The sequence below is a fragment of the Saccopteryx bilineata genome, chromosome 4 (genome assembly GCF_036850765.1).
Source record: "Saccopteryx bilineata isolate mSacBil1 chromosome 4, mSacBil1_pri_phased_curated, whole genome shotgun sequence".
Classification (NCBI taxonomy): domain Eukaryota; kingdom Metazoa; phylum Chordata; class Mammalia; order Chiroptera; family Emballonuridae; genus Saccopteryx; species Saccopteryx bilineata.
This window is the reverse complement of record NC_089493.1, coordinates 11,981,637-12,006,636: the sequence shown is the minus strand read 5'-3', so window position 1 is coordinate 12,006,636 and position 25,000 is coordinate 11,981,637. Positions and strand designations below refer to the sequence as shown.

Here is a 25,000-nt window from a genome sequence, read left to right as displayed (position 1 = left end):
GTAAGAAATCTGGCTGCCACCCGGCTCTTGGCAACAGAGATGGCTGGGAATCCTGTGACTTTGGAGAGGGACCCGCACTGCCAGAGTCCCACCAGTGTTGCCTTGGTTGGCCGTGCTGTTCCACGTCACTGGTGTCCACGGCGTTGGCGGCAGGCCATCTGGTTAACCCTGCAGTGTGCGGTGATGCCTAGTTGCATCGGTCATTTGGGGAACCTGTAAGTTTCCAATAACTAGACGCTGATGTTATAGATGTGAGGGTCCACTTGCAAACCGTCCACATCCCTGCCACGAGGGCCGATGTGAACCCGCGCAACCGCCTCCCTCAGATTAGCTTGGATGGAGGCATTGCCGTCATCACACGGTCCCTTTGCCACTGCTGATGAGGAAGCGTCCGGCAGGTGGACCACGCGATCTTTTATCCGGTGGGTCGCCAGTCAGCAAAGTCTGAGGACCACTGGCCCAAAGGCATCAACTATTAGCGTTGGGAGGGACCTCGGCCCCAAAGTCGGGGATCCTCAGAATTTGCCCCGGTTCCTTTAACACAGGAGACCCAAGAGACCGTTTCTCCTCTCAGTTTCTAAACTGAAGGGTGGGCACATGGACAGTGGCCGCCTGCCCAGTAACGTGGCATTTCCTTTACGGCAGCCCAAGAGCGCAGCTTATGCGTGTTAATACTGGATTATTTCTCTTCGTAGTTAGCTGCCTCCTCACTTCGCTGTTTCCATGGCAACACTTCTCAAACACCACTTCATACTCTGAATACACAATGTAAACAATCTGCAGTTGAACATTTCCCAATTTAGGGGCTTGAAGCCGCAGCCAGCAGGCTCGCCGTTAGGAAGAAAAGAGAGCCTCCCATCCCGGGAAGCTACGGAGAAGTGGGGAGCTGAGGGAGTCACCGCGAGGGGTGCCTGAGCCAGGCCTGTGGTGGGGCTGGGGGTCAAAAGGTCCCTCACTGAGTCCTCTGTCCTTTCTTTAGTGGGCAGTGGGTATATGAGGGGCTCAGGGTGACATTTATTGTTCCAAACCGCCTGACTTGAGCTTTCTTGTGGCAATACGGTTTGTGCCTCTCGTCTTGGGAATTGCCTCTTCTTAGGCTTGCGGGCTGCAGGGCGTCCCCTGAGGCCGCCCAAGCTGGTGCCCAGCCCCCTCCTCAGGGAGAGGCATTGAGGCATCTGGGCATGGCTGCCCAGAGGAAGGAGACCGCCAGTGGGCGCGGGCAGGGCCTTAGCGGCTCTGATGGGGCCGTTCTCTCTGCTAAGGAAAACAGGAGGGCCTGAGGAGACACTTCTCCAAAGAGGACATACAGATGGCCAGCCGACATATGAAAAGCTGCTCATCGTCACTAATCACCAGGGAAATGCAAAGCAAACCCACAGTGAGACGCCACCTCACACCTGTCAGAATGGCTATCATCAAGAAGTCAACAAATAGCAAGTGCTGGTGAGGATGTGGAGAAAGGGGAAGCCTCCTGCACAGCTGGTGGGAATGCAGACTGGTGCAGCCACTATGGAAAACAGAATGGAGATTCCTCAGAAAATTAAAAATGGAGCCTATGACCCAGCAACTCCACTTCTGAGTACTATCTAAAGAAAACAAAAAACTAATTCAAAAAGATGTATGTGTTCATTGAAGCATTATTTATAATGGCCAAAATATGAAAGCAACTTAGGTGTCCATCAACAGATGAATGGATAAAGATGCCGTGACATACACACACACACACACACACACACACACACACACACACACACACAGAGGAATATTACTGAGCAATAGAAAAGAATGAAATTTCGCTATTTGTGACAACATGGATAGACCTAGAAGGTACTACGCTAAGTGAAAAAGCAGATAGAGAAAGGCAAATACCATATGATTTTAATATACCACATTGCTTATATGTGGAATATTAAAATAAATAAATAAAACAAGCAAGGCAAAACAGAACGGACCCACAGATCAAGAGAGCAAGCCAATGGTTGCCAAAGGGAAGGGGTGGTGGGGGAATGGGTAAAATTTGAAAGAAGTATCACCCTTGAATACTTGGAAAACAGAACAAAACAGGAAGCAAAGTAGCACAGGCCCGGTGGCTTGTCAGCCACAGGAATGTATTCCTCAGCACTCTGGAGGCTGAGGGCTGACATCAGGGGGCCGGGATGCTTGAGCTCTGCTGAGGGCCTCATCTAGTTGCAGGCTGGGACTCCTCACTGTGTCCCCACGTGGCAGACCGCAGAGAGAGGAAGCAAGCTCTCTGTGACTCTTCTAAGGGCACCGACCCCCCTCGTGAGGCTCTGCCCTCATGACCTCATTTCATCCTTCCCAGAGGACTTACCTCCTAATACGTTATGGGGCAGGGCTTCAACATACAAATCCGTGTGTGTGTGTGTGTGAGAACACACTAGGTGAGGCTTTGCTTCCGGATGGGATCCAGGGCCGTGGGGACGAGGGACAGAAATGATGGGAGAGTGGACAGGAGATGGGGAGAACGAGAGAGGTCAGCAGTGACTCCCTTTCGGGCAGGTCACGGCGCTCCTCATCTCCTCCCTGGTTCTGCTGTGAGTGCTTCTAAAAAGCATCACGTGGTTCTTAGTTATAGGACTTGGCTACTGAATATTAATGCTTTGTGGCGGGGAGAAAATTACTGCTGCCTTGGAGAGGCTCCATCTCTTCCAGGTTATGGGGGCTTCATTTATTAAATTGTTGCTCAAGGGCATAGATGTCCCCTCGAGGCCAGATACTTCCTCTCTCTTTCACGAAGACATCAGGGCTGCACCTTGGGCTCCCAGCATGCAAACCGAAGAGCGATACTGAGAAGCTGAGAAATGGTTGCTGGATATCCCCCGCTAACCCCATTCATGAGGTGACCAAGAGAAGCTGCTGGTGGCACCAAAAGGTGAGAAGTTAGGGTCCACAGAGAGAGCCCATGAAGTGTGAATTCAAACGTAGGGTTCTAAAGGCGACCCTTCTGGCTGCCTGCTAACTGCCTTTCGATCACCGGCCTTTGAAACAGAATCCCAATCATAAATTTGTGCATTATTATTTATCAGCAGCCCGAGGGATTAGAATTCTCTGGGCTTGGATGGCCCCTACTGCTCACAGGCACTGCAGTGCGGGGCAGGGTGGGTTCAGCAGTTGGTGGAGGAGAGAGCGTTGCTGTGTGTTGATCGCAAAGGCTCTTTTCTTTCTTTCCTTGGCTATCTGCTGAAATGTCTGCGTTTTTCTACCCAAAATATCTCCACCCTGCAGGTAAGAACTTGCTGAAGGGTTTGCTTTCAGAACCTGGTTAAAAAAAGGGAGACAGAAAGGAGAGGCCCCAAAGCTACCCAATGACACGCATCAGAAATCCTTTAAATTAATTTAAAACAGTGAATCATGCAGACCCATCAACATTGCATAACAGCCATTAAAGTATTAGTATTATTTTGGGGGGCACTTTATTACGCAACCCCATGGCAAATCTCCTCCGGGGCCTTTTTTTTTTTTAATTCCCCAAAAGAGTTGCAGTTCGCTAATTGATTTTCACATGGGCTGAGTCTGTGTGGATCCTGGCCGCCTATTCAGCTTTCTGCCTCAGCGCAGAATGGCGGGCCATGTGCACATTTGTATCTAGCGTGAAAGCTGTGTTCGGTATTTAGAAACACCCAGTTGTACACAAAGGCAGAGCCCTCCGTCCTTCCATCTAGCACGTGTTGGCTTGTCTGCGCAGGAGGCTGGGCTCTGCACCTGGAACCGGAGCTCCAGTCTGGCTTCATCTCTTCCGGTCTCAGTTTCCCCATCTATCAAAGGAAGGCTCATTCTTGAGGCGGGGCGGATAGGAGCAGGGATCCTGGACCCAGACTGCCTGGCTTTGAATTTTAGTAAGCTTTGCTACTTACTAGCTGTGGGGCTTTGGGCAAGTTACTTAACCACTCAGAGCCTTAGGTCCTTCCTCTGTCAACTGATGGTTATAATGATACTTAACTCACAGAGTCATTGGGAGGATTAAATGGGCCAATAGATATAAAGTGCTTTGAACATGGCCTGGCCCAGATCGAAGAGAGATAATATGCTAGGTTGTTGTGATTGTTTTTGTTGGGGCCCCGGCAGGAAGTCTGCAAGTGCGTGGTGGGGACCATTGACCAGGCCATTTTCCGTCACCCTGGGCACGCAGCTGGACCTCATTGCAAGGCTGCTGTGCAGCCTCGGTCATGGGGCTGAGTTCTAACCCATGGACTGTGGGTGGAAGTGAAGTGACCACAACCAGATCTGACCCATATAAGCCTTCCACTGGGGGTTCTCCAGGTCTTTCCCCTCTGCTGTTTCAGCACAGATGAGCTTGGCACCCTGGAAACCATGTGCTGAAGATGGCACAGCCACGAGACAGAAGGGACCAGGATCTTGGAAGAACCACTTGGAGAAGAGCTGCCTGCTAATACACCCAATTTGAACTTTATTCGAATGAAAGATAATCTTCACTAATCCGGTGAGATCTGGGGGCAGCTGGAGTTACTATAGCAAAGTCCTAGGTGCGGAGTTTGATGGAGACTACGACATCTTTCCCCAGGGGCTGAATCTGGCTATGATGGTTCACTTGTTTGACTCTGAGTTTCTGATGTTATCTGGGTAACTGAACCAAAGGACGCCCAGTTCTCTGGCTGGGGACGAGAGCTTGTATATCCAGCAAATGCTGGCTGGCTCTCTGGCGAACTTCCACAGACAACTGCCCACGCTGGCCGCCCTCGCTTTCTGGACAATGGGGCTGCATTTCTGCCCAGATGCCGCAGGGAGCTACTCAGATTCCCCAGGCAGGAGCCCATGTTCAAAGTGTAGCGTTTCGGAGCTCAGATCTTGGTCCTCTGCTGTCTTCCCAGACGTGACTGTCCCTTGAGTGGAAATTAGTAGGAATGCTTAAGGAGCCACCAAAGTGGGCAAAGTGAAACTTTCCCTCATTAAAACTCAGAACATAACACCCGCCCCAATGCAGCACGGGGCTAGAAGGAGGCTTCTGGAATTGGCTTCTGGCCTGGAGTGGTTTGCTGAGCGGGCGGCGTCTGTCCCGGCGGTCTCAGCGGCATCTCCGATTCCCCTTGTGGCCGGTTCTCTCTCCCTTTGATGAACCTCTCTCTCCTCCAGCGCTCCGTCTGCCCTCTCTCTCAGCGCTCGGCAGTTTCCTCCTGGCATGAGACTCATTTCTACCCATGTATCCAGACCCTTCTGCAGATGCAGAGAGGCCGGGGCTCGTGAGGCCTGAGCCATTAGAAAGAAACGAAGACATGTGAAAGCAGATTAGAGCACCTTCACAGAAAAACCAAAACGCAAGCCGCTGTATGTAGCCTTTGGCTGTGCAGTACACCGATCATAAAGGAAAACCTGGCTTTTGTGCAAAGACATGGCCTGCACTGAGCACGGAGGGGCCAACCTAACAGCAGAAAATTAGCGAGGGTGTAAATTGGAAGCCATTCTGAGCCTGGTCCTTCACCAAATAACCCTTCGTACTGTCCCTTGTGGTCAGCTTGACCTGCCTTTACTCTTGAAAGGTAAGGGCCTAGGAAGCAGAGGGGCAGGGGTGGAGGACATCTGGAGTTCTGCACCTTGGGACAGAGGCTTGGATTTGTGACTTACTGCCCGGGGGATCTTGGACAGGTCCCATAGTCTCCTGGAGTCACAGTTCTACATCTGTGATGTAGGTTGACAGTTGCCCGCCTAAATCCCTCTCTGCTTCCACAGGGACAGAGTTCTCCTGGGCACATGCTGCTCAGCGGGGCATTTTCCAGCCTCCCTTAGTCAGGTGTGGTCACGTGACTAAGTTTCCCCCAATGGACTATGAGGAGTGCAAGGGATGGTGTTGGGGAAACAGCTGCAGTCAGCCTTGCCTGCTTGTTTCCCGGCTGCAAGCACTTCGTGTGATTAGTGCATGAGCATGTGACAGAAAGCCATGTAAGTGTAGCTTAGACTGTATATGAGGCTATGGGTACTTTCCTTCCGCGTGGATTGCTTGCCCACCACTGAAGGAGTGGTTTTCCTGATTGCTCGCCTGCAGCCTCAAGAAGAGGTTTTCCCCTGCCTGTACGCTCACCTGCAGCTGCAAGAATCCAATAAATGAAAATGCCCCACTGCCTTCTTCTTCAGCTCTGTGGTTCTTCTACAGCAGGGGTCCCCAAACTACGGCCCGTGGGCCACATGCGGCCCCCTGAGGCCATTTATCCGGCCCCCGCTGCACTTCCGGAAGGGGCACCTCTTTCACTGGTGGTCAATGAAAGGAGCACATTGACCATCTCATTAGCCAAAAGCAGGCCCATAGTTCCCATTGAAATACTGGTCAGTTTCTTGATTTAAATTTACTTGTTTTTTTATTTTAAATATTGTATTTGTTCCCGTTTTATTTTTTTACTTTAAAATAAGATATGTGCAGTGTGCATAGGGATTTGTTCATAGTTTTTTTTATAGTCCGGCCCTCCAACGGTCTGAGGGACAGTGAACTGGCCCCGTGTAAAAAGTTTGGGAACCCCTGCTCTACAGTATACCTGAACCCAATCTGAACCTGCCTGGCCCCGACCACCGGCATTCCACATGGGTCTAGGACTTATAACACTGGGCATTCCTTCCAGTTGACTGCAACTCAAGTGTAAACTGGTTTTGATGAGTGGCTATGGCATGGTGTAGTGGCTAAAGGGTATGGCTAAGGGGCAGGAGACTGGGTTCAAATCCTGGCTGTACCTCTAACTCCTTGTGCAAACTTGAGCTTGCCAGTTAATCGTGAGGAAGCTCATGAAATGCGGATGCGAATTCTGCCTCTGCCAACTCCAAAGGGCTATTACAGGGATCAAAAGATACAGTCACGGTGAAAACACTGCTTCTTGAGATGCCAACCAATGGGAGAAACACAGTGGGTCAGTCGCGTCTGCTAAAGGGCCCGGGATGCTTGTCTCTTTCTTCCACGAGTATTTATTGAGCACCAACCAAGTCCAGGTAGTTAGCATGGCAGACGCGGTTCTTATTCCCCCAGAGCTTAGGGTCTGGTGGAAACTACACACAAGCAAATGACAGTTACACCACAGCATAGTGAATTCTGATGGAAGTACAAGGCACCATAAAAAACACAAAAGAGGGGGCTCTTACTTCAGACTTCAGTGGTCCTGGGAGGTTTCTCAGAGGCGATAATATTTCCCCTAAGACTGGAAGCACAAGGAAGAGAAAGGTATCTTAGTCCATTCCGGCTGCTCTCACAAAATACCGTAAACTGGGTGGCTTATAAAAAACAAATCTATTTCTCACAGCTCTGGTGTCGGGGAACTCTAAGATCATGGTGCTGGCAGATTTGGTGGTTGGTGATAGCTGTCTTCACCGTGTCCTCATATGACATAGTTCTTGGGTCATAGTGTCCTCTTTCAGCAGGACACTAATCCCACTCGTGAAGCTCCATCTTCACGACCTAATCACCTTGCAGATGTCCCACCTCCTAACAGCATCACCCATGCAATAGGCTCCACCGTGTGAATTGGTGGTGGGTGTGGGGGACCCAAATGTTCAGTCCACATCCCTGGGCACAAGGGCCTTTGGAAGTAGGAAGGCGAGTCCCAGGAAAGTGAGACAAGGGTTACCACTGAAGAACAGAGAACGGGAGTGAAAGGAAAGTCATGATGAAAGATTGGGACGAGGGGCCAGGAGGGACAGGTGCAGGTTCGTCAGCGGGCTGCCGCTTGGAGAAAAGCCTAATGCCCAGCTCCCACCCGGGTGGTTTCAAGGCTCCCAGGTGAGACAGATGTGCAGCCGCATGCAGGATCACGTACACCAAGTGAGAGAGCTGCAGTCTATCCTGAGAGCAACGGGAGTCTCAGGGCTTTGTGGGAAAAAAAGACGTAACCAGATTTCTCTCTCTCTCTCTCTCTCTCTCTTTCTTTCTTTCTTTCTTTCTTTCTTTAGCACATGTGTGCATGTGACAGAGAGAGAGAGACAGACAGACAGACAAGGACAGACAGGAAAGGAGAGAGATAAAAAGCATCAACTCATTGTTGTAGCACCTTAGTTGTTGATTGATTGCTTTCTCATATGTGCCTTGACCGGGGGGCTCCAGCTGAGCCAGTGACTTCTTGCTCAAGCCAGCAACCTTGGGCTCAAGTCAGCGACCATGGGGTCATGTCTATGATCCCATGCTCAAGCCAGCGACCCCGCGCTCAAGCTGATGAGTCCGTACTCAAGCCAGCAACCTTGAGGTTTACAAACCTGGGTCCTCAGCATCTCAGGTCAATGCTCTCTCCACTGTATCACTGCCTGGTCAGGTGGATTTTTTTTTCTTCAGGAAGATCACACCAGCTTCCGGTGGACAAAGGAATGGGGTGGGAAGACTGGGGTTAGAGACAGTACTGAAGAAGGCTGCTGCGGGGTCCAGGTGAGAAATGCAGTCCCAGGTGTCAGTGGGGATGGCAGGAAGTGGACTGATCTGAGGTCCAGGACTGGAGGGGTGGGTAGACAAGGATAAGGCCCTGGTTTCCGACTGGGCCATCCCCTGGACCTGCGAGTTAGAATTCCCGGAAAGGCTCCTGCTCCAACTCCAGGTTTGAGTCAATACCAGAGGGCAAATAATTTCAACCAGAGAACAGATGTCCTCTCCCGGGATGAGGGGTAAAGAGTAAGAAGGAAAGATGGCCTAGAAGAGGCCCAGAGGGCCCAGGGAAGGGCTGGTCAGAGAAGGAAGAGGAGCACCGTGGCGCACTCTGCCCCGAAAGTGAAGGACGTGGCTTCTGTAAGGAGGGCGCACGCAGGAGTGTCAGATCCCGCTGAGCTGCACCCACAGGTCCTGGTGACCTGGACAGTGCAGACGAACGGAGACTTGGAGCTGAAGTGATGGTGAGAGCGGGCACCACCCAACAGGGGCAACTATTCTTTATCTTTCTCACATTGTAGCCAAAATGTGTTTACTTACTCATTCCCTAAGTACTTTATTTATTACATGCCTAATGGGCTGGGCACTGTGTTCAGGGCTGTGGATAAGACACGTCCTTGAGACAGGAGACAAGTGACGAGACAGACACCCTCGTATCAGAAAGCCGCGTGATGTGAGTGTTACAATGGGCATGCCTGCCAGGGGCTTTGAAAAAGCGGTTTCAACAGTACCCGGGCGGGGGGAGGGGCAGGCAGGAAAGGTCGGGAACGCAGGGAGGAGGAACACGGTCTGCACTGGTATGGCTGTCAGCGGGTGTCCCCTGCGGAGGTCAGGTCTCCGCCAGCAGGCGCGGAACAGCCTTTGCAGACTTCCTAGTGGTTTGGTGGGACCAAGTGACTGGATTCAGCCAATGAGTGGTGAGCAGTGGGGAGCACATCCGTCACTCCCAGGCCCGAGCGCCCAATTGCAGTGCAAGGTCCTCCAGAGGCCTCTCCTCCCGCTGGCGGGATGAGCGGCAGTGCCTGAGATGATGGCTGCTCCCAGCTACCTGAATAACTGCCCTCAAGACACACTTCTCTTGATAGACAAGTGTAGGGGTGTAAATACTTCCTCCACCCATCTTAGGTTCACTGCATTGAAATTAGACCAAAAAAATAGAGGATAACAAGAGAAAAATAAACAGAATTTTATTAACATGTGCATCATACGTACACCTGGGAGAAACCAGAGATGAGTAACTCAAAGGTGGTTAGCCTGATAGGTGGTGGCACAGTGGATAGAGTGTTGACCTGGGATGCTGAGGTTGCAGGTTTGAAACCCCGAGTTTGCTGGCTTGAGCGCAGGCTCACCAGCTTCAGCAAGGGGTCGCCGGCTTGTGCGTGGGATCATCAAAATGATCGCATGGTTACTGGCTTGGGCCCAAAGTTCACTGGTTTGAGCAAGGGGTCACTGGCTCAGCTAGAGCCCCCCCCCCTGGTCAAAGCACATATGACAAGCAATCAAGGAACAACTAAAGTGCTGCAACTACGAGTTGATGCTTCTCATCTCTCTCTCTCTCTCTCTCTCACAAAAAAAAAGAAAGAAAGAAAGAAAGAAAAATGGTGGTTAAAACTTGGGCTTATATAGCATCTTAAAAGAACAATACATTTTTAGAAAATTGACAACAAGAGGAAAAGACTTTGAGCTTCTAGGGGTGGCAAGTTGTGAGCAGGCAAATATATGGGGACACTTGGTAGATAAGGGCTTGTATCAGGGTTTGCTAGCTAGACTCCTCCGGTGCCATCTCTGGGCTGATAAGGATCTAGAGTTGTCACCAGTGATTGACTTCTGTCTTTCCTGGTGGAAAGAGAAGCTGGGACATCTCTCCAGATTCATGTCTTGCTTTTGGGCAAAAAGGGAAGGGCAGAGAGCTTTTCTTGAAGCTGTTTCTTCTCATTTGCCTTCAGCTCAAAATAATTCTTATACCAAAGTGGCATATTTCCAGCTGGCATAGTCAGCTACCGGAAGCAAACATTTGTTGTTTTACCGTCACCATAGCACCACCCAGCCCAGTGTGGTCCCGGGACCAGCAGCATCAGCTTCACCTGGGAACTTGTTAGAAATACAGATTCTCAGGCCCCAGTCCAGACCTACTGACGCTGAAAGCCTGGGGTGGGGCTCAGCCATCTGAGTTTTAACAAGCTCCCCAGGGGGTTCTGACACAAGCCTAGGATTGAGAACCGCTGCCCTGGCTCGAACCGATGGACCCAGTCATCAGGAAGGCAGAGCAGGAGGAATTAAAAGTCAAAGAGAAGGTCCTTCTAGTAAATTTGAAAACACCAAGTGAGAAGATTAAAAGATTAATTAAACTATGAAGCTCTTTGTGTCAAAAGAAAAAAAAAAACTTTTTAAGAAAAAGTTATTGTATCCATCCCCGAGACAGCCTTCCTTTCAAAATGGTGAAAACTGTTTGGCTGTGGTCACATCAGAAGAAAACACTGTTGCAGAAGGGATACTCTGAAGCCAGTGGCACTGAAGCCATTCACAAGGGCCTAACAGAAACCCAGAACTACATCTTCCATCTGTCCCCATGGCCGGGCTGACTTAGAAAATGCTCCTGGATGCTTTGAATCTGAAAAGTACATAAAGCCCAATTCTTTCCTCTGCAGGGTGAGTCATTAGAGCTTCAGCAGGGGCTATTTGGTAATGGACACTGTTTAAATGAAGCAAAAAGTACAGTTTCAAACAAATTGCTTTTTAAACGGTCAAATAAAAAGAACCCATTTGTGCATGTGAAATCATTCCAGGGGTTCTAACTATTAGCTGAAAGCAGATGAAAGATGTCAAAGAGAAATGTTCTGTGAAAGAGCTAGCTAATGTTTAAAGACAGACACCCGATGAGTCCGTTGTCTTGTTTTGGGTTCAAAAATTTCTATTTTCGCTAGCTCCAGGTGAGCTCCATGGAAAAAGCTTTAAGAACGTTTTAAATCCTAGTAACAAGATACCACTCTGTTCACTGGAGTTTCTTTAACCAGTGTGATCCTAATGCAGCATATTATCCCTTCAACTTTTTCCTTTGCCTTAAATTTGATGCCAAGAGCCCTTGGCTAGCTTTCTAAGTGACATTTAACACTGTTCCTATGGCCCTCTATTTGCTATTGATAAATGCATCTCTGTACAGTCTAGTCAGTGAGAGGAAAATTCTGCAAAAGTATGAAGGATGTCTTTTCTGTCACTGGTACACATGCTTGGTACAGGTCACCAACGGGGAGGGTGAGCCTCAGCGGGAAGGCATCTCCACAGACACAACGGAGCCCTGGGTCGTTCTATACAAAGCCAAGCCCAGCCTTTTCCATTGCATTTTCTCTAGGGGTTTCCACTGCAATTAGTCTTGTGTTCATGCCTTCAGTATCTGTGTGGGCACAGAAACAGGGCTGCTGAAAATAATTAGTGAGCCCTCTCCCTCTCCTGGTCCTGCAGGTCCTTCTTACCCCTGCTCCATGGCAGGTGAACACCAGCGGAATCACCCCAGCTTGCTCAGTCCGAGAGGAACCTTGCGGAGGGTGAGCAGCCAGAGGCACTGGGATAGCCCCGAAAAGGGCCATGCCTCTCGCACTTGGCGGTGCACACAAAGCTCCGGGGGGGACTTGTTAGAAATGCACATTCCGACTCAGTTGGCTGGAACCTCACAGCCCGAATGTCTTTGAGGCTCCCAGGCAGCGCTGGTGCCGCCATGGCCCACATCCGGAGCAGTGAGGCCACGATGCACAGGATGCACGTTTTTTAGAACAGACGCTACTCAAGAGGCATTCATCTCGGGGTCTGGCTCCACGTTGATTTAGGGTTCCTTGAAAGCAGGAACTGGATCTTACACTTTTTTTTTTTTAGTTGTTTTGTTTTGTTCTCTGGCTGGTACTTGGCACAGGTCCCGCACTCGGTGGGTGAGTGTTTATTTAATTAAACAGAGCTGGCCTTGTCCCAAACAGGATTGTAAGTGGACTTAACCCCTAGCAGGGCCTACCTCACCAGGTGCCTGATGGACTGGCCAGGGAAGGCAGCCAGTCCCAGGGGTCGTCTCAAACCTTCCGCGGAAGGTCCCCACCCCCTCCTAGTACCGGGATTACACCTCAGCTCTGCTCTTCTTAAAATTTTCCTCCCGCCCCATTTATTATTATTATTATTATTATTATTATTAGTATTTAAAGCAGTTTACACTGGAGAGCCCATCTGGGGGAAAACAAAACCAAACCCAGAAAGCCCTGGCCGCGTCAAGGCTCCGTGAACATCAAAGGCTCACTCTCAGCGGCGGGGCCGCAGGACTCGCAGGTTTCTCTCTCGGCCGCCGGTCTCCAGCGCTCTGCGGGTCGGCCCTGCGCCCCCGCCGCCGGCGCCCCCGCCCGCCCCAGAGCCCTGCAGGAGCCGGGGCGGCGGGCGCGGAGCTCAGAGGCACCGGCAAGCCTGTTTGTTAGCGCGGCTCGAGCTAATCTCGTGCATCTCCCGCACACCCCCTCCCGCGGGAGTGGGTCGGGCCAGCCCCGGGGGGCGTGGGGAGCTGGACAGGAGCGACCGCTCCGCGAGAACCCTTGTTCCAAGAGTCCCTGCGGAGCCATAACCTGTTCCTCTCGGCAGCAGCCTCGGAGGGCTCTAGACTGGAGGAAGGGTTCGGCTCCACAGGGAAGGAGAGGGGAACTGAGAGAAGGAGGGCGATTATATTGGTCAGTAGTTGAGCCTCACGGGGGGCAGGGAGGAGCGCGCGGGCGAGTGCGCCTTAGAGGAGGAGTACACGTGCTGCCAGGAGGGCGAGAGGTGGGCGGGAGGGGAGGGGAGGGGAAGGGAGGCGTGAACAGCGGGCGGGAGGCGCCACAGCCTCGCAGACGCAGGCGCCGGCAGCCGCGGAGAAAGTTCCCGTGGAGAGCTCGCTCCCGGGAGGGCCGGCGTCGAGGCGGCTCGCGGCGAGGGTCGCAGGTCCGGCGCGTCCAGCCTGCCGTCCCCCTGCGCGCACTGGGACGCCCGGGCTCGGCTCGTCGGGAAGCAGGGCAGCGTCGCTGGCGGGCTGCCGCCGCCAAACTTGGAAGAGGAGGATGCTGCGAGTGGGAGCGGCGGCGCGGGGCGCGGGGGCGCACTGAGTGCTCCCCGCGGGCGGCCCCGGGCCAGGCAACCAGGGCTGCGGCAGCGCGGGCCCGCGGAGCCTGAGCCGCCGGGTAGCGGCTTCAGCGCCGGGACTGCGCCAGCCTTGCAAGCCAGGGCCGCCAGCGCCACCGTGCCGGCGTCGCCTCCTCGCCTCCTCGCCGCGGAGCCATGGTGCGCGGGGCGCGCACGCCGCGAGCGGGACCCTGAGCTCTGGCCACGCCGCACGCCTCCACCGTCCCTCTCCGCGCTTCCCAGCCGACCTCCGCCGCGGGCCATGAAGCTTTGGTCTGGCGGCTCTCGCCTCTGAGCGGCGCGTCACCAGCTCCAGCCCCGCACCACTCGGCCACAGACAGTACTCCGGCCTCTGAAGCTCCCCGTCTTCTCCCGGGGACAGCACCCAGTCGATGCGGGATGGCGCCCCCGGGTCCCCTCCGGCCGCGCAAAGTTCGCGGAAGGCGAGAGATGCTGCCGCAGCAAGTTGGCTACGTGTGCGCGGTGCTGGCTCTGGTCTGCTGTGCGTCCAGCCTTTTCGGCAGCTTGGGTAGGTGCCGGGGCGGGCCGCCCGGGCAGTTGGGGGGTTTGGGCTGGGAAGCCGCGGGGCAGCTCCGCGATTTCTTCCCGTCCTTCCCCGTCAGGTTGGTCCCAAGGGTTCACCCGGTTCCCTCCTCACCGAGCAGGTAGAGCACGCCCGGGAGGGCTGATGTCGACGCTTGGAGCTGTGGCACTCGTTCCCCTGAGCTGCGCGCGGCCCCCGGGGGCTCAGGACGCGGCTGCAGGGCTGTGTTACTAAGACGAAAGCCAGAACCGCGGGCCCCTCGGTGCCAGAGTTCTGTCTCTGGAGTGTATGGGGGATGGGCCGCAAAGCGCGGGTTCCAGATGTGGCCCAGGGGCGGACGTAACCGGTCCGCTCTCCTATTGCGGAGCGAAGAGAGTTGTGCTCCGCGTCCCTAGGAAACCCCTATTCAGAGGCTGTGAATTCCATCTCAGCCCTCCCCTCGCCCCTGCCCGTGTCCAAAGGGGCGCCCTGGGTGTCCCGACCCGCCCTCTTCAAAACCTGAAAATGTTGGGGCAGCCTGTCCCCTCGGGGAGGTGGCTGCCATGTGTCAGCATCACCCTCTCAACTCCTCCTAACCCCCCGGTGGGAGAGCGCTGGTGGCTGGAACCACTCCACACTCTGCGCCCAGGAAAAGACCCAGGGATTTAAGGGTCGCTTAGGATATGCAAATCTAAGGTAGAGAGGAGGAGAAACTTACAAAAAAAAAATACCTGGTTAGGGTGGTGATGTGAGCCCGTGTGGAATTTTCAGAAGACATTCACTTGGCAAACATTGCCATTAAATTTTTTTCTTTAAATTTTTATTGATATTTAGAGAAGAAGGGGGACGGAGGGAGAAGAGTAGGGGAGAGAAACACCTACTTCTGCTCCACCCGCTCTGCACACTCATTGGTTGATTCTAGTCTGTGTCCTGGCCCGGGACCCATCCGCAACCTTGAATTGTGGGACCCGCGCTCTAACCAACTGAACGACCTGGCCGGGGCACACTGCCGTTTTTTATGGATGCTGTGTACCTTTTTTTGCTTTTGTTCTTCACATTTAAAAAAAATGAAAGACGTGCAGGTGATTTAGCAACTTGGACATGGTGATAAAAGCAGAGTACCTTTAGAAAGGGTCAGTTTAAAGAGGTTTATAGTAAGAGACAGGTAGAAATTAGATTGTAAGGTTAAACACTAGCTGTTTCCAACAGACGACGAGAATGGTTATTTGAACATTTTAGTACCTGGTTTTTTGCAGTTGGGCAACTTGGTGTGTTTTTTCCCTCAATTACACACCAGAAATAACAGAATACCTAGAGGTTCTTAGATGTCAGCATTACAGAAGAAGTATTATTACCCAGCTGAGGCAGTGTACACGTCAGGAGAGGAAAATGAAGGCTTTCAAGGTCTTACAGTGAGAACTGCCGTGTTTGCCGGATCAGGAATCCCCTGTAGGAGTTGAACTGCGTGTGGTCACTGCCGTCCTGGCTGGTGATCTCCCTTGCTCCTCGGTTTGGGCCTCGGACCAGCGGAATCACCGTCACCTGCGAGCTTGTTAGTGCCAAATCCCACATCCCAGCCCAATCCTGCTGAATCAGAATCTGCATTTTAACTCGATCCCCAGGTCATTTGTGTGCACATTCAAGGCCTGGGCCAGACCCCATCCGTCTTCTCTACCTGCTTGCTGGCTTACTCTCCATTTGTAGGTCCTCCAGAGCAGGGACACCTGACCATCTCTGCTGACAGAGAACTGAGTGGTCACTTATCTAAACTCTTTGTTGCATCTGTGAGAGGCCAGGAACCGAAATGCCTTGGCCAAGGTCAGATTGTGTGCTGACCCACTGGACTGGGACTGGAACCAATGAGATACATCTAGGAAACAGATTCCTGTGGGTAATATTGCTTGTGCTTGCGAGCTCTGTATCCCTCCCTGCGGGTAGCTCTAACCAGTCAAACTGGGCTGTTGCTGACATAGCTAGATACAGATATGTAAGGTCATTGTGAGAATGTGGCTGCCTTGACCTAATGGTGTCTGTGACTTCATTTCTAATCCAGGGCACGAAACAGCTTCTGCAAGCAAACATGTTCCACGTGGCACGTGGAGAAATAGAAAGCTGATGGCACCAGTGAACGGGACTCTGGCAGCTAAGAATTGCACAGCTCCGGGTAAGAAATAGATTCGCCACACTTCTCCTCTGCCCTGCCCCCGACAGTTGGCTGGACCTATGGACGGTTTTCAGCCAGAGCCGGCAAAGGTGGTTTTATGAACCTGGGCGGGGGCGAAGCTGTAAGGCATTTAAAGGTAATGTACTCACATTCATCAGTTCTGCTAAGAAAATCAAGTACTTTCTTCATCCAACAACTGAAAAGGTCACATTCAGGGGTTTTAAAATTTCGTTTTTCTCACCACGCTCCTGAGGCTCAGTGTGTCCTGCTCTCTTCGTTTTGTTGGCCTGGGCGTCCTTCTCTGCCCCTCTGCTCATCGCGTCTGTTTGCTGGCACTCTCAGGGCAGCACCTCCAGCTGCTCTGGCAGATGGCACTTGGGGACGACCTGTCAGCGGGTCACAGGACGCCAGGGCAGCCACAGGGCTAAGACTCTGGGATCCTGGGGCCCCCTCTCTAGAACGGGAGTTCCTGAGGTGTCATTCTAGCTCACGAGATGGATTCTGCGGCCCTGGAAGGCAGTTCTGGTGTTCCTTCTAAGACTCCTGTGGGGGGTCAGAGGCTGTGTAGGGACCCAGATAGGGAAACTTGTCTGTGGTCCTGCCACAGACAGGCTTTGCTGAAATAAGTGAAGAAGATTCTCCGGAGAGGAAGGTACTCCTGGCAGGCAACGAGGTGAATGGAAACTTCCCAGCCCTGGGGCAGGGAGGTCCTGGGCTTTATCCCTGCTGTCCACACGTGCTGGTCTTTGTGAGTAGGACAGTAGGATGACGTGTTCAGAGGTTCTGTGAGAACGATGAGGTTTTATTATAGGTGGGTGCCACTTGGCGTTTTCCACATGAGCTGCTGGGTGAGTCACACGATTGTTTTAGGTCTCTGCTTTCTTGCCTGTGACATGGGCAGAACAGTGCTTGCCTGGCCGGGGTTGTTGGGGGAATCGGGCAAGGAAGGCTCTGAGTGGGGCTGTGTGTAAGAGGAAATGGAACCACAGGGTGAAGGAGCCGGTTTGGATGGGGTCATCATGTGACTTATTTTTATAGACAGGTCTTACCTGCATTTTGCAAGTCAGGGAATACGATGGGACGACACGTAAGTTGCTCAAAGTCATAGAACGTGTGAGCGGTGGAGCCGGCATCGGAGCCTAGGCCTAGGTGATTACAACGCTGTGTTGGTTCACATGCGCAGGGAGACCAGGGCCTTCCCGCAAAGCCTGCTTTCTACACTCGCTACTTCCCTTCCCTCGGGACCCTCCTGAGAAGTACGTTTGGGCACGGAGGGTAGGTGAGCGCGTGACTCTCATCTCTCCTGGTGACTCAGCAGCAGTGGTACCCATCCTGTCATTTAACCGTCCCCGCCACGCCTTCTTCACCAGCCAGAGACAGTCGGCACAAAGCTAGCGCAACTGTTCATCATTGCTAGAAAGATTGCCAGTTTCGCTCCTTCTTCCTTTCCCTGCAGGGACAAGAGCCGGTTCTCCTGCCAAGTGGCACTGCCCGCTCCCTCCTCAGCGGAGTCAGTCTTGATCAGAGTACGCTGAGGACACGGGAAACAGGGCCCAGGGGACTCTAGGACACGGGGCCTGTCTAAGCCAGCACGCCCAAACTTGATGTGGCAGAAGTCAAGAGTGGAGAGCACAGCCAGCCCAGGACTGGGTGCCAGCGAGAAACCCCACGAACCCTGGTTCTTCCCCCAGGGGAGCCAGTGTTCCCTGCGTGGACGGTGCTAACTGAGCGTCCAGGTCGCTGCAGGGCAAGGTTGGCCTTGCCCGTGCCCACAGGCCAGTCCGGCTCATGCCTCCTAGGACGGGGCCGTGTCCTAGAGTCTCCTGTGCCCTATTGTTTCCTGCGTCTTCAGCGTACTCTGATCAAACATGACTCCACTGCCTAGAGAGCGGGCAGTCCTACTTGGCAGGAGGCCCGGCGCTTGTCCCCCGTAGGGAAAGGAGCAGGGAGGGAAAGCGGCCATCTTTTTAGCAATGGTGAACATTTGCGTTACGCTTTGTGTCGACAGTTTCTGGAATGGGGCCCTGCACATCGAAGGGACTCAGGAAATATTGATTGAAGGATGGACTGCAAGTATATTTTGAATATTAAGTACTTTAATCCTTACAATGTTTCTGCAAAGATGAGGAACACGAGGCTCAGAAGTTTAGTGATTTCCCAAGATCTCCTGGCTGGCAGCAGCATCCCTGGGGTTCGGGCTTCAGATCCCAGGCACCTGCCCCCAGCCCCCCTGTCCTGCACCTGCCCCCCAGCCCCCCTGTCCTGCACCTGCCCCGCACCCTGACTGGACATGCCCCGCACCCTCCCAGCCCAGCGGGCTGAGGCCTGACTTCCCTTCCAGCCCTCTGGTCTCTGGTCCGGGAGAATATCCGGTTTCCTTTCCATTTCACAGGCATTCAGCACGCACCGGCTGTTGTGTGTCCAGCCCGGTGGGGCACTTGGTGGGGAGCAGAGCAAGTATAGAAGCAGACCCTCCATCAAGGAGCTCTCATGGAAGGGAGAAGGCATGAGCCCTGGTGTCTCTTCCTCTTCTTAGGAGGGCACTAATCCCATCATGGGGACCCCACCCACCCTCCTGACCTCATCTAAACCTAATTTCCTCCCGCAGTTCCCCTCTCCAACTACCATCACAATAGGGAGTTAGGGCTGCAACGTAAGAATTTTGGGGAAGCACGAACCGGTGCATATCAGGAACCAGAGAGTCCCCACACACCTCTCGGGGGTGGCACCTGGACTGTGTGAAGACAGCTGAGGTGGAACCTGGTGCTTCTTGAACCTGACCTGCAGGTGAAAAACACCTGAGGGGCTGAGCAAGCCGGGTGCCTGGCCCTGGCCCCAGCTCCTGAAATCGGAACCCGTGATGGACGCATTCTGTGGCCGATTTCCAGAGCTTCTGGGAACCTTGCTTCTCCCTCCAGCTCCTCCACGGGGGGCCTTCCGTGCCACTGCACGTCCCTAGGCTTTCCCGGGTCATCCAACCCAGAGGAGCCTGAGTCATTAGGTCTCTCGTTTCAGCTCTTTGCGGGCAAAAATTCTATCCATTGCTTTATTGTTGATTTGCCTCCCCCAAGAAGAATATGAAAGAGGGAAGCCTTGTTTGCTTTTTAAAACCACAGCCTGTGCTTCAGTTTTACCTTCTGTAAAAGATGGGTGATAAGCGAATCCACCTCATAAGGCTGTTAGAATTAAATGAGTTATTAATACCTAGCAAGTAATACACACATCTGTGCTCAGTACGTTAGCTTACGTTTTTTTTTATCTGCTTACCCCAGAGCTGATACAATGCCTGATTAGAGTAGGTACTGGGAAAACTATTTGCCAATCAAATTTCAGGAGGACAGGTAGGAAGTAAAGGACATGCCAGAAACATTGTTGCTTCTCTTCTGGAAACAAATGTCTTGTTTTGATTTCCTTTTTTTTTTTTTTTTTACTCTTGAGAATTCGGGATGCTGGCAGATGGCATACATTGTAGAACTTGCCTCTAAAAAGAGTTTGTCTCTTGACTGGTGTTATTTTACATTTTGGCTTTTAGTTGGGGGTGGGCCTAGCTTCTCTCCATTCTCACACTGCCTTTCCCCCCACAACTGAGGTTTGATCAGTGGTCCGTCCTCCACGGTGTTGCCTCTGCTCATCTGGGTTTCTGTCCTCTGCCCCCTGTTTAAAAAGAGGGAGCAGAGAGAGAGGATAGCTTGGTGCTCCCCCTTCCCACCCCCCGTTGTCATTAGCAGGGGTGGTGGTGGTGGTGGTTTGCTTTATCTTGTTTGGTTTTCCACTTTTCAAATAGGTCTTTTGGAATGCCTGGCGGCTGTGTGTCTTAGCTCAGTCTACCGTGGCAGATACCACGGACTGGGTGCATAAACCTCAGAGAAGCTGTATTTTCTCCCAGTTCTGCAGGCGGGAAGTCCGAGATCAGGGCTGTAGCGTATTTGGGTTCTGGTGAGTCCTGTTTTCCTGGCTCGCAGACTGCCGCCCTCTCTCTGTGTCCTTGTGGAGGGCAGAGCGAGAGCAAGGTCTCTGGTGTCTCTTCTTTTTTTTTCTTCCTGTATCTTTCTGAAGCTGGAAACGGGGAGAGTCAGACAGACTCCCGCATGCGCCCGACCGGGATACACCCGGCATGCCCACCAGGGGCCGACGCTCTGCCCACCAGGGGGCGATGCTCTGCCCCTCCGAGGCATCGCTCTGTCGCGACCAGAGCCACTCTAGTGCCTGGGGCAGAGGCCAAGGAGCCATCCCCAGCGCCCGGGCCATCTTTGCTCCAATGGAGCCTCTGCTGCGGGAGGGGAAGAGAGAGACAGAGAGGAAGGAGAGGGGGAGGGGTGGAAAAGCAGATGGGTGCTTCTCCTGTGTGCCCTGGCCGGGAATCGAACCCGGGACCTTTGCATGCCAGGCCGACGCCCTACCACTGAGCCAACCGGCCAGGGCCTGGTGTCTCTTCTTATAAGGCTGTTAATTCCATCGGACCGGAGCCCCACCCTCCTGAACCCGTATACCTGAATTACCTTCCAAAGCCCTGTCTTCAGATGCCATTGCTTCAGGGTTACAGCTTCAACATGAGAATTGGGGTTGGGGGTGTCCATCGTGGTGTCGAAAGAAGGAAGGCTGGAAAAAGAGGGCCGAGGGGCGGGGTGCTTGAGAGAGACTGAGGATGAAGATGCTTCCTGGCGTTTTGGGAGCCAGAGGAGCTGGGGGCAGGCGCCAGAGGGGGTATCTTTGTGGGCAGCCTGGTTCTGACATACCCTTACTTTCCATCTGGTACCTGGGCTGCTGTAAAGGCCGTGGAGGGGGGGGGGCTGGTGGAGTCTAGGGGAGGTGGATCCTGGGCATGGGGGTTGCCACTGAGACTGGGTTTGGGGGAGGAGGAGATGAGGTCACGGGCAGCTGGCTGCTGCACCAGCGGGTCCCTGTAGGTGCCCCTGTGCGGGAGCAGAGGTGCAGAAAGCGTGAGGAGGAGGAGGGGACTGGAGCAGCGTGAGTGCATGGGGACCTGTGGGCGGGGAGGTGCGGTGTTGGCGGTGTCGGCGCAAAGCTGGTCCTGAGTTGGAAAAGCAAGAACTGAACTTACTGCCGTTTGGTTCGGAGGAGGGAAATCACAGCTGAGTTACTGTCCCAGTCGGTAGAAGCAGGACTCCCGGCCTGGGGAGGAGGTGTCCCAGGTAGGACAACCTTCAGAGAGCCAGGTGGCTTCTTGCGGAAAGTCACCAACCACTTGGGGATGGAGACAGACTGGCAGAGCCACCCGCCTGATCACCAGTGGGGGCCAGTGGACAGCAGCCGTCCTCAGTGTGCTCACTCTGCTTTTGGGGTGGCGTTGGGGGTGTTGAGTGTGGCGTGGCCAAATATCTGGCTTATAGTACCGGCTTTGCCAAGATTCTGCCTGGCATTTGGGGAATCCTTCACTCTCTCAACAAAACAAGAAGATTTCACCGGATAAGTACAGGATTTAGCAGCCAGAAAGTGCTCCTGTCCCAGCACACACAGGCTCTTCTTCTTCTTCTACTTTTTTTTTTTTTTTTTGTATTTTTCTGAAGTTGGAAACGGGGAGGCAGTCAGACAGACTCCTGCATGTGCCCAACTGGGATCCACCCGGCACGCCCACCAGGGGGCGATGCTCTGCCCATCTGGGGCGATGCTCTGTTGCGACCAGGGCCATTCTAGCGCCTGAGGCAGAGGCCATGGAGCCATCCTCAGCGCCCGGGCCATCTTTGCTCCAATGGAGCCTTGGTTGCGGGAGGGGAAGAGAGAGACAGAGAGGAAGGAGAGGGGGAGGGGTGGAGAAGCAGATGGGCGCTTCTCCTGTGTGCCCTGGCCGGGAATCGAACCTGGGACTCCCGCACGCCAGGCCAACCCTCCACCACTGAGCCAATCGGCCAGGGCCCACAGGCTCTTCTTGGAGACGGGAGCTCAGTGGGCTGAAGGCAAGGGTATGGGTTTGAGTCCTGGCTCACCCTTACTAGATGTGTGGGTGACCTTGAGCAAGGTCATGATCCCTCTAAGCTTCAGGTTCTCTCTTTCATGAAGTGAGCCTAACAGCAGTTCCTACCCGCCCCAGAGGTCTGCCGTGAGACCTGCCCCACCTGGTGAGCGGAAGTATTGCAGGTGTGCCGAGTGCACCCCAGCGCCATGGTGGTGATCGTGGCTAACACTAATGTACTATGTGCATCGGGGCTGTTGTAAGTGCTTTCCACAAATTCACTTCTCACTAACAAGTCTTTAGGTAGATGCTATTAGGGTCCTCATTTTGCAGGCGAGGAAAAGAAGACCAAAGAAATTAAGTAACTAGTCCAAGGTCACCAGCAAGAAGCAGAGGCAGGTGTGAGTATGTGTGAATTTTTAAAATTTTTAATTAATAGACTTTTTTTAGGTTTACAGAAAAACTGAGCAGGAAATTCCTATATTACTCCCCCAACCCCAGATCCCTCTGTCCTTAACACCTTGTTAGTGTAGTACAGCTGTTACAGATGATGACCCAATAGTGATACATTATTATTAACTAAAGTCCGTTGTGCACATCAGGATTCACTGTTTGCATTGTACATCCTATGAGTTTTGATAGACGTGTGATAACATGTATCTGCTGTTACAATATCATACAGAATAGTATCACTGTGCCCCCCAAACTCCCTGGGGATCCTGTTAATTTGAGTGTGAGCCTATATCCTTACCCATAATTAATAAGAAATGGGATGGAAAAGATAAATTAGAAACGAGGATGTCCCCTGCATCTTCCAGCCTCCATCACTGTCCGGGTTTCCTTCTGAGAAGTGGGGACTTGTCTGTCTCGTGCAGCAGCAAACATCTGTGTGGACCTGCATCCTGGTACGTTTCTAATACTGATTTGTTTGCAATCAAAAGTTATTTTTCCCCCTCATATCCAAACTCTCAGGGCCATCTGCTAGCGGTCCCTCCTCCTTACCGGGCCATCTGCTACCCCTGACTTCCAGATCCCCCGCTCTTGACGCGCCGCGGGCCTTGCGCAACCAGAAGTCCCCCACTCGGCCTCCTCTTGAACTCGGAGGAGTGCTCCTCCCTGCGTTAAAAGTGGAAATGATTAAGCATTGCCATGTGTTGCCTTGGGTTGGAGAGATCCAGCCTTTCAACTCAACAGAAATGTCAGATGCTTGAAAGAGATTTTATTTTATTAAGCACTGTGGAAGAGGCCATTGGAGCATAGCATTTTGCTAAAAAAAGAAAAAGGAAAAAAAAAAGGTGTCAGGAGAATGTATAGTTTCTCCTGAAAGGGCGCTGGCTGTGCCCCTTGGGAACAGAAGAGAACAGAACGACCCCTGTGGCCGAGGATCGAGGGAGCTCTGGGCCCAGGGTGTTGTCCCTTGCAGACGGCACAGCACAAGCCCCCCAACCTCCCGCCCGTGGCTCTGCATGCTGACTCAGCTCAGGGCAGGCTCCAGCCCTGGGTCTCTAGGTGCCTGCACGAGAAATGAAATGCAACATGCTGCCTTGAGTGTCTGCACACCCACACTGCGCTAGGCGCTGAAGCTGGAAGGGACCCAAGTCCCGGCCTTCATGGAGTACATGTGGAACTGGGCACCCAGGCGAGGGCTCAAGTAACAGCCGGCGCTGCCTGGGCAGAGACCTCTGGAGCAGCGATTTTCAACCGTCGTGCCCCAAGAGTTTTTAAAATGTACAACACCTGACTCTTTAGTCAGGAGCACTGACCTCTTTTCCCTTAGATTATTAAATAATAAAATGAAGATAACCAAAATGACAAGAGCCATCTGGTGTGAATGAATCAAACTTATACCTTTTTTTTTTTTGTCAGATTGGCAAAAACTAGATTTTTGGATGTGCCAAATAATTTTAGTAATTAGTTGATGTGTGCCGTGGGATGAAGAAGGTTGAAAGTCACTACTATGAAGACAAGAGCGTGGTGGTTCAGGGCAAGGGTGCCTCCCCGGCAGCTTCCTGGAGGAGGTGACATCTGAGCTGGGCCTCGAAGGGTGGGCAGGGGCAGAGGAGGGCTAAGCAGCAGCATGTGTTTGAACATGCTCCCTAAGAAATCCTGGCCCTGTCTCCCTACCTGCAGCAGTGCTTACTAGCAACCACTGCCTCCTGCTCATTGGCCGCCCAAGGGGAGGAAGAACAAACACCTTCTGCGATCACCATGCACAGTAGTGCGTAATTAGGCTTTGGGGATTTAGCGTGGAGTCAGTGCTCAACCAGAGGTATGGCTGAATCAGGTTACTTTGTTGTTGTTGCCTTTTTTTCTTTAAAGCAGAAGGGGGCAGGGGCTGGAAAATGGGGGAGGAGTGCTGACCCAGGATGAAGTTGGCAGACTGGTTCACAGCGGCCCTGCTAAGCCACGGTCTGGGCAGTTACCCCCAATTTGCAGGGGGCGCTGTGCCTGGTGATTGGTCTGGGCGGCTGCCTTTCCCCACTAGCCGGTCAGCTCCTGGAGGGCGGGGCCGTGTCCCGGCATCCTTCGCTCTGAGGCTGAGGCCAGAGTCCGGCATAAACTTAGCTAGTAGCAAATGGTGAGTGGGTGCAGTTTCCCGCGTTCTGCCCATCAGGGCGCTGTGCCCTGTGAGAGCAGTTGCTCTGTCCCCATCAGTCCACACTAGCCTGTTGATGCCTTGGGATAGATCAGGGCACCCAGCCAGGCGGAATTCAGGGTTAAGGCCTTCGAGGGTTAAGAACATGGACCCTGGAGCCAAACTGCCTGGGTTCTAGTCCTGCCTCTGCGCTTACTAGTTACTTGGCCTTGAACTAGTTACTTTACCTTGACCTTCTAACATCAGCGGAGGGCAGGGTCTGCTTTAGTTCACTGCTGGAGCCCAAACAGCGCTGCATGCGTGTGCGTGCACAGGTGTGCGCA

At 53.0% G+C, this 25,000-nt stretch overlaps 1 protein-coding gene across 3 annotated transcripts in view; it reads left to right on the top strand.

The window, feature by feature from the left end:
- The window catches only part of SLC24A4 (solute carrier family 24 member 4), a 171,328-nt gene that overhangs the window by 4,091 nt on the left and 142,237 nt on the right, over positions 1–25,000 (top strand). For 2 of the 3 annotated variants that reach the window (XM_066273893.1, XM_066273892.1), the window contains exons 1-2: positions 13,609–14,012; positions 16,060–16,170. In XM_066273893.1, the coding sequence (XP_066129990.1) occupies positions 13,883–14,012; positions 16,060–16,170 (241 nt within the window). In that variant the 5' untranslated portion in view covers positions 13,609–13,882. Of the gene's footprint in view, positions 1–13,608; positions 14,013–16,059; positions 16,171–25,000 lie in introns of those variants that run through there. The other variant, XM_066273894.1, reaches the window with a different exon arrangement.